General features: G+C 41.6%; 1 protein-coding gene across 1 annotated transcript; it reads left to right on the forward strand.

The window, feature by feature from the left end:
- The first annotated feature begins 137 nt into the window (after positions 1–137).
- Positions 138–9,100, forward strand: ATP5PB (ATP synthase peripheral stalk-membrane subunit b). Its single transcript, XM_033918633.1, has 7 exons — positions 138–279; positions 1,576–1,612; positions 2,088–2,233; positions 3,007–3,170; positions 3,903–4,028; positions 6,326–6,505; positions 8,937–9,100. The coding sequence occupies exons 1-7, from the start codon at positions 252–254 to the stop codon at positions 9,006–9,008; spliced, it is 753 nt and encodes a 250-aa protein (XP_033774524.1). The 5' UTR covers positions 138–251; the 3' UTR covers positions 9,009–9,100.

Consider the following 9,100-nt stretch of genomic DNA (forward strand, 5'->3'; position numbering starts at 1 on the left):
CAACCAGGGAACTCTGACGAGAAGGGCGGTCCGACGCCCAGCCAATCAGAGAGGTGGAGAGAAGACTCGGCGCCAGGGAATGGTCGGTCGGAACGAGGCTCGCCGGAAGTGGCGTTTCCAGGGTCAGAGCGAGGCTCGGATCGCAGCGGCTAGCTCTCGCGAGCAGAGAAGGCGAAGCGGGCCTTCCGGTTGTCAGGGACGTAGAGGGCACGGGAGCGGCGGCTTGGGAAAGAGTGAGCTCCGCCGTCGCCATGTTCTCCAGAGCTGTGCTGGCCTCGGGTAAGTGAGAGGCCGGGCCGCGACCCCTCAGGCCGCCCCTCCCCCGCTGCATGAAAGGCCCGCGTGACTCCCTCCCGGGAAGAATCTCCTGAAAGAAAAACACCCGGGGTTTTAAATAAAAAAAAGAAAAATGAGATACTGTAGTTTTCTATTGAATGTATATTATAGTCCAAAACTTATTCATCACGAAATAAGGATGCGTTTTCCTTACATAGCATTCATGCAATGTTTACATTTTGGGGTAAATGGACTCCAGGAATCCATTCATAACATCAAGGTCAAGGTTTCTCCCTAACAGGGATCTCAAAGTCCCTCCTGGAGGGCCGCAATCCAGTCGGGTTTTCAGGATTTCCCCAATGAATATGCATGAGATCTATTAGCATACAACGCAAGCAGTGCATGCAAATAGATCTCATGCATATTCATCGGGGAAATCCTGAAAACCCGACTGGATTGCGGCCCTCCAGGAGGGACTTTGACACCCTGTCCTAGAGTATCTGTCTTTTAGGGGCTGAGTTGATTAAGATGGACCTATAAGGGATCTCAAAAGTCCCTCCTCAAGGACCCCAATCCAGTCAGTTTTTCAGGATTTCCCTAATGAATATGCAGGAGCTCATAGATCTATGCATGCACTGCTTTCATTGTATGCTAATAGAGCTCATGCATATTCATTGGGGAAATCCTGAAAACCCGACTGGATTGCAGCCCTCAAGGAGGGACTTTAAGACTCCTGTCCTAGAAGATATAATCACGGATGCTTAGGGCTCCTTTTACTAAGTCGTGTTAGGGCTTTAAAGCATGGAATAGCACGCACTACATTGCCTCGTGCGCTAGACCTGAACACCAGCATTGAGCTGGCGTTAGTTCTGGAAGCATAGTGCGCGGTAATTTCCTGCGTGCGCTAAAAACGGTAGCGCACCTTAGTAAAACGAGCCCTTAGTTTGGCATTTCTCAAAGTGTTGGATTTGTGTCTGCAGAGATAATGTGCTGCCTCTTCATAAATCCACCCTGATGGGTCGTATCTGGGCTATAACTGCTGTGGGATGTAGGTTCAAATTAGGGCTGGCCAAAATCTCCATCTTGGAACTGGGGAACTTGGCAGCTCTTTAAAAGTGACTAAGATTGAGCAGGAGCCAAGGCATGCAGTGCACATGATAATACTGAAACCCTTTTGCAGCTCTATTTGATAGACCTGCAAGGTCTGGTGGTTTGTTTTTTTTTTTGGGGGGGGGAGGAACAGAGGATATATTAAAAACTGACATTTAAAACATATTTGTGCTTTTTACTTTTGTACAGCCATAGCCCTTAAAAAGTCAGCCCTGCTCAGTCCTGGGTAAGTACTGCACCTGCATGAATTTTTTTATACATCATAATACTCCCTCTAAGGGTGTGCGCAAATTTTTTCTCATGCAAGCAACAAGTTCTAAAACTTTTTTTCATGTGAGTAACCAGTTCTAAAAAGCAACAATTCTCCAGATTTGCAAGTATTTTTGTGAGCAACCATGTAAAATTTGTGAGCGACACTCTTACAATGTATCAGCCATTGCTCACTTGCTCAGCTTAGAAGGAACATAGCTCTTAATTGACCTGCCCTGCCCTATAATGCATACATTTTACTGCTCACCTTATTTATTTCAAGGGGAAAGGTTTATTTCATTATGTTTTATATGGACCTAGCCCCACTACTGAGATCATATTTGATCTTTTAATGGCCCATTTCATAAAAGAAACTTGGCTATTCGATCCACAGGTTTGTGACTGTTTACTAAAGCCCAATCTCACCAAACTTTTGTTTTTATTCTTGCCAGCTTGTTACATGCATCCAAACACTTTCATACTGCTCAGCCATGCCTGGCTCCATTACCACCCCTGCCTGAGACAGGAGGTAAAGTGCGCTATGGTCTGATCCCTGAAGAATTTTTCCAGTTCCTGTACCCCAAAACAGGAGTCACAGGTAAGTGTGCTCTTTAGATATGTTTATTCTACACATCAGACTGTTTGGTTTTTGTTGATTCCACTGTTCATAATTTTTTTCATACTATACATATGTAGTGGCTTAGCTGTTATATCATGTGGTTTTGATTTGGGTTAATAAACTGGATAACTGGTTTTCAAAACTGCAAATTTAAATTTAATGTAGACAAGTACAAAGTGAGAAGACTAGTCCAGATTATAGCTACATGATGCTAGGTTACAACGAACCAGAATACAGTCTGTACAAGAAATCTGTATGAGCATAGGACTCGGCACGGGCCGTGTTTTGGCAAGTGAGCCTGCATCAGGAGTCCAGGATGAAGTTAGTCAGTGCCAACAAAGCAAAGCCAAATCGCAAATTATGCTGACCAGAAGCTCCTGCGGGCATTTTCCTTTCTGCTTTTGCAGAGAGGCTTATAAACAAATTTGGGAGTTCTTCCTCTAGTTGAGGGTTTGTCTCTTGCAGTGGAGAGAAGAACAGAAGCTGAAATTTGGGCCTTCGGACTGGGAGCAGTAGCATGGAAACGTGCTACATTTTGGGATTCTGCCTGGTGCTTGTGAGCATGATTGGCCACTATTAGAAGGGGGATACTGGGCTAAATAGACCTTTGTTCTCACACAATATTGCAATTCTTACGCAATTGTCAGCTGATTGTTTAAAAATATGTTGCTCTCTTTTCAGATCTTTTACTGTATTAACAAAAATGCTTGCTATGAAAAAGAATCCTAATTGTTTTTTCTCCCTCACCTCAGGTCCTTATATGCTAGGCACAGGGCTCCTGCTCTACTTCTTGTCCAAGGAAATCTACGTTATTAACCATGAAACCATTGCAGGTGTTTGCATTATTTCTGCTATTATTTATGGAATTAAGAAGTTTGGACCCCAGGTAGCAGCTTTTGCTGATAAGCTGAATGAGGTAAGAAAAAGAAATTGATCAGATTGTTTGCATGCCGTTTTTGAACAGCTGCACTTGGTTCCGCCTTATCATGGTGGAAACATTTTTTTAATTAAACTTGAGAGTGCCTTGGCCGGTTACATGAGGAGAGCAGGATTAATGTTTTGACGCTTGAATATCCACTACATATATTGCTCAAGCCGTGTAACCGGGAAATGCTGATGGTATGAAATGGATAAAGGAAGCACAATGCGTTTTTCCTTCCTGGCACTTTTGTGATGCCTTGCTAAGGCTCTTGTTAGTTTCAGATTTGTATATTCAGTAAGGCTATGTAAGGATGTTTTCAAATTATCTAGTTGCCCCTGAGCTCAATATTGACCTTGATATAAGAAATATAGTAGGACATTGTTTTGAGCAGCACTGACGACTATCCAGTTCTGTGTCTGACATTAGTAGTGGATATAATTTGTACACCGAGGACTGCATTTCACCTCTTGCAAAAGTTTGAAGGAATTACCCAAATCCTGCCCTATTTTTGGCTAGATAAAAATTGTTACTTCAAAAAAGTAATGAGTCAAAATTCCTCAGATTAAAAGTTCTGTATAGTGCCTATAATACTATTGTCAGCATAAGTGCTAGTGTGTGTGTGTGGGGGGGGGTTGTTTGTTTGTTTTATTTTCTTTTGCTTGACCAACAAGAGCTAAAATAGAGAAAACCATTTTTCTCCTAAGTTCCTTCTGTTGATAATTTCAGGAAAAGGCTGCAAATGCTCAGGAAGCAAAAGACCAGGCCATTAAGAGCTTTGAACAATCCATTGAGGCAGAGAAGAAGGAGCAGTGGCGAGTGGAAGGCCGTCATTTTCTGTTTGATGCCAAGAGGGTATGTTCATTCAGTTGATGCCCTGGCAGTTGAAGGGAGGAGGCACGTGAGCATTTCAGCTTAGCCTGTTTGGTGGCTGGATTTATTCTGGTTTTTATCACATTTGGGGGGAGAGTGTGGTACAGTGGTTAAAGCCTCAGAACCCTAAGGTCCTTGTGACCCTATGTAAGTCACTTAATCCCCCAGGTACATTAGATAGATTGTAAGCACACAGGGACAGAGAGGGAAAAATGCTTAAAAACCTGAATAAATTCACGTAAACTGCTCTGAGCTCCCCTTGGAGAATGGTGTAGAAAATTGAATAAAATATACTGGTGTAGAATGTATCTCGAGCAATCCTAAACATTTACTTATTGTGGTGGTGGTGTGTTTTTTTGTTTGTTTTGTTTGTTAATATTTTTGAGCTGATACACCAGATTAAAATAAAAGTCGACGCATAATACAAATAATAGAACTCAGCTTCCAAATAATTAACAAAGCTGAATTGTATATGCATTGGCACTGTCTGGATAGTTTTAGACCTGCTATTGAGAATTTATTTTATTTATTTCAAACTTGCTATACAACCTTTTTAACTATGGTAGTGGATGTAGGCAATGCACAGTTTACAGCCTTAAAATAATGGAAAGGAACTACAAATGTTGATAGGCTAGAGCCAGCCATATTAAGGACACACACATACAAACTCAAAAGGGAAAAGAGATTCCAGGAAGTACAGCAGTCAGACCCCGAGAGGACCCGCCATAGTCCCTAAAATCTTGCTCAAATAGCCATTTAACTGCAGTCTAGAAGTTTTTCAAGGAAGACTCGCTACAGAATCACCAAATGTACGAATGAGTTCCATAATGCTGGAGCTATGAAAAAGAAAGGACTGTGTCGTGTGCAGATTGGGGTGATGGTCATTGATAGACCAAAGCATCCGAAGAGGAGGATGTGGGATAGTTTAGGCCAAGGGTAGGCAATTCCAGTCCTCGAGAGCCAGAGCCAGGTCAGGTTTTCAGGATATCCACAATAAATATGCATGAGATAGATTTGCATCTCAAGGAGACTGTACATGCAAATCCATCTCATACATATTCATTGTGGATATCCTGAAAACCTGACCTGGCTCCAGCTCTCGAGGACCGGAATTGCCTACCCCTGGTTTAGGCAATGGAGATATTCGGGTAAACCATAATGGAAAGCTCTGAATGCCAGAAAAATGATTTTAAATTTGATTTGCTGTTCAATTGGGAGCTAAAGTAATCTTTCAGAAGTGGTGAGATATGAGTAGGCGAATAGCACAGTTCTGTATGGTTTGTTGTGTCAGTAATCCATCTTAGAAAGAAATAGAGAAGGAATAAGTGTGTGGAAAGTATTTCTGTCGAACAGCGTCCTTGCTGTGCGTAGTTAGTGTAAAGTAAAGAAATAGGGCCTATGCAGTGAGGAAGCTTGAGCAGACCTGAATCTATCTGGATAGCGCTCTTCCCTCACCTGGACCCTTTTTTTCTATATAATAAGCTGTTGAGCTATTTCAGTACTTAGACACTATCTGGATGGGGATGTTATGCATTAGACATTAGGTGGCCAATTCATAACTCCTTTTGACTTTCAGCCAATGAATTTTAGGAAAGTGGAACTTCTGCTTTTTGTCAGACCAGCACAATAGTTGAGATTGTCTAGTCCCCTAGCCTCCAAAGAGAGGTTGTCTGTAATCTGAAGAATCGTGTGCACAACCTGGGGAGAACTATATTTAAAAAAGTACATGTAGCAAGCTGGAAATCCTGAATATGAGCAATATAGTTTTTAGGGGTAGTGAATTTACTTTTACCAAAATATTTGATTTTGCAAACTTACTTTAATACTTAGATAATGCTATAACTCCAATGACTTAACTTGGTCTGCTTCTTCCATAGTCAGTGGAGGTGTTCTACTAACCTACCTCATGACATGTTTTTAGGCTGAGACAAGTGTTCACTCATGTAGAGTAGCAGTCTATTTGTTAATGCAGTGGGCTGAAGATTTGGGGAACCAGACTCCATTCCCACTGCAGCTCCTGGTGACCCTCCAGTGTCCCAGGTACCTTGTGAGCCCACTAGGGACTGCATAAGATGCATCTAAGCTGCTTTGGTTGTATCACAGAAAGGTGGTATATTAAATCTGTGACTCCTCCCTCCTTATGTCCGACCTTGGATACCACTTATAATTCTGATATGAATTATACCAGCATTTCATTTCTTGAGATATTACAGAGCAAGTAACAATTCTCAAGCTATATTTTTCTGTGGTTTTGTTTATTTGTTGTTGTTTTTTTTTAGAACAATATAATGATGATACTTGAGACCAATTATCGAGAGAGGCTACTTAATGTTTACCATGAGGTAAAAAAGCGCTTGGACTATCAGATCGACTTGCAGCATTTGAAACGGCGCATGGAACAAGATCATATGATAAATTGGGTGGAAAAGAGTGTTGTTCGGAGTATCACGCCACAGCAGGTACTGGAGAAAATGCATAAGCCACCACTTCCCTCTTGACAGCTTATATGTCTCTGCTGTTGTGCTGTCACGATCTTGGCATTCATCTTATGTTTTCTATTGTCCACTCTGTTTCTGGGTTTTTACCCCATGTTACAAACCTGTATCAAGTCTCTAAGCAGGGCTACTGGTTACAGCTCCTTCTGAAATCTGGCACATCTGTACATCGAGTTTGGCCAAAATGTGTTGCCATTGATTGAGACAGCTCTCACTTCTCGCCCAAAGGGGTTGTGGAATGCAGTCTCTTTTCCATCCCCAGCTGTCCCAGGTGGCAAAACCTGGAGTTTGGAAATTAAAACCCAGTATTGAGAATGGTTCAAAGAACTGCCTAAATGCCATTCTCAGTTAATGGTGGTTTCCTTAAAAAGAAATTTAACTATTGAGTTGGTTATACTGTTTTTGGTTTTCTCTTACTTCATACTAAAATGTTATTATTGGATTCGTATTCTACAACTCTTTCAGAGGTTGATTTTAAGTACTAGTGTTTCTCCATGACTGAGGCCTGCGCCCGCTATATAACAGATTTTGACTGTTAAAAGACCCGTTTAGCTCAACTATTCTGCTTAGTTGCGCTTTTCAAAGGTTCACCAATTTCCAGCTGTATGTACACTTCTGTCATATGGTGCTAGACCATCTAAATGTGTGGAAATAGAGGTGAATAAAGATGGTAAAGGGGATGGAACTCCTCTCGTATGAGGAAAAACTAAAAAAGTTAGGGCTCTTCAGCTTAGAAAAGAGACGGCTGAGGGGAGATATGATTGAAGTCTACAAAATCCTGAGTGGAGTAGAAAGGGTACAAGTGGATCGATTTTTCACTAGGGGACACTCAATGAAGTTACAGGGAAATACTTTTAAAACCAACAGGAGGAAATATTTTTCACTCGGAGAATAGCTAAGCTCTGGAACACATTGCCAGAGGTTGTGGTAAGAGCGATTAAAAAAGGTTTGGATATGTTCCTGGAGGAAAAGTCCATAGTTTGTCATTGAGAAAAACATGGGGGAAGTCACTGCTTGCCCTAGATTGGTAGCATGGAATGTTGCTACGCCTTGGACTGGCCAGGTACTAGTGACCTGATTGACTACTGTGAGAACGGGCTACTGGGCTAGATGGACCACTGGTTTGACCCAATGTTTCTCTCTTGCCCCCCCCCCCCCCCAAAAAAAATAAATAAATAAATAAATAAATAAATAAGTGGTGAGAAATTTCCTTAGTCCTACAAAAGAGCTGTTGGAATAATCAAATATCATCGAATTGTAGTTTTGTGATAATAGTGTAAAGGGAGTCAACCAAGAAGCGCAAGGGGCCTTCAGATCATGAGCAGGCAAACTTCCATTTATTGAAGGACCCGACATGGTCCGTGTTTCGGCGTATCCGTCTGCGTCAGGGGTCATAGAAACATAGAGTATGACGGCAGAAACGGGTCGACGGCCCATCAAGTCTGCCCACTCACGAACCCTCCCTCCTTAGAGAATCTGTCTTCTAAGTATTTCTCTGGAGCGACCCCACCTGACGGTCCCATCGTCCTTTGAAGTCGAGCGTTGTAATCGCTTCAACTACCTGACGTGTAATCCATTGAAAGAACAATGGAAAGAGAGCCAACAATCGGTATCCAAGGTTTAGCAAGAGTGACGTTATAACCTGTGTATTAACAGCTAATGCTTCAATAGGGTAAAGCGGCAATGTGTGAAGTAGCTTCCTAGATGGGCAAGTTAATAAAGTAAAAAATAATCATCTTGTTGGCCTTTTTATCTTTCATAATATCCTACTTCCCTGTTCATTGTCAAAAAATTTGTTTTAGGATTTTTCCTCCTTAAATTTGGTTAATTTCATATGCATCTTTTTTTTTTTTTTAATGTAATTGCATTAGACCTTTATAACATGCCCATATTAATTCAATTTGGCTGAACTCTAGATTCAACTGTTCCTTGTCTTAAAATTATGTAGAAAATATCGGGCTCCTTTTACAAAGTCCCGCTAGCGGTTTTAGCGTGTGCTTAGTGCTAGCTGCTACCGCCTTCTTTTAAGCAGGCGGTAATTTTTCGGCTAGCACATGTGCTAAAAACACTAGCGGGACTTTGTAAAAGGAGCCCTTAATTCCATACTGAATGCAATGAAGCCCATCCAGCCCATGCTAATCTGTAGCACTGTTTTGTAAAAGGAGCCCATATTTTCAAACTTTTTTGTAACGGTATACAATGCAAAAAAAAAAAAAAGAGTCTTGAAGGTGGTTGGGGTTTGCGCCAATTCTTTCTTAGCATCGTATCTAAAGACTTATTTTGTGTGGGCAACGATCTGCAGCTAGTACATGTATGTGGCAGTGTGACAATTCTTTTGTGTTGGTGCAGTTTATATGTGGATCTCATGTGTGTTTTTGTGTTCCTTTTATCACAGGAGAAGGAGAGTATTGCCAAATGTATCTCTGACCTGAAGATGCTGGCACAAACTGCAAAGGCCAGTGTTTAACCCGGTCTCATAATACAGGTTTTAGATTTTACGAAGGTGGTTTAAACAAATCTATACTCTTTGAAATCTTAATAAAATATTTTCCCATCCAG

This window comes from Geotrypetes seraphini, chromosome 13 (genome assembly GCF_902459505.1).
Source record: "Geotrypetes seraphini chromosome 13, aGeoSer1.1, whole genome shotgun sequence".
Lineage (NCBI taxonomy): Eukaryota > Metazoa > Chordata > Amphibia > Gymnophiona > Dermophiidae > Geotrypetes > Geotrypetes seraphini.

Bases quoted from the DNA above. Each gene is read 5' to 3' on its own strand.
- ATP5PB (XM_033918633.1), top strand. From the start codon at position 252: ATGTTCTCCAGAGCTGTGCTGGCCTCGG. The intron at 2,234-3,006 runs GTAAGTGTGCTC...CCCTCACCTCAG, and splicing joins CCCCAAAACAGGAGTCACAG to GTCCTTATATGCTAGGCACA. The intron at 6,506-8,936 runs GTACTGGAGAAA...CTTTTATCACAG, and splicing joins GGAGTATCACGCCACAGCAG to GAGAAGGAGAGTATTGCCAA.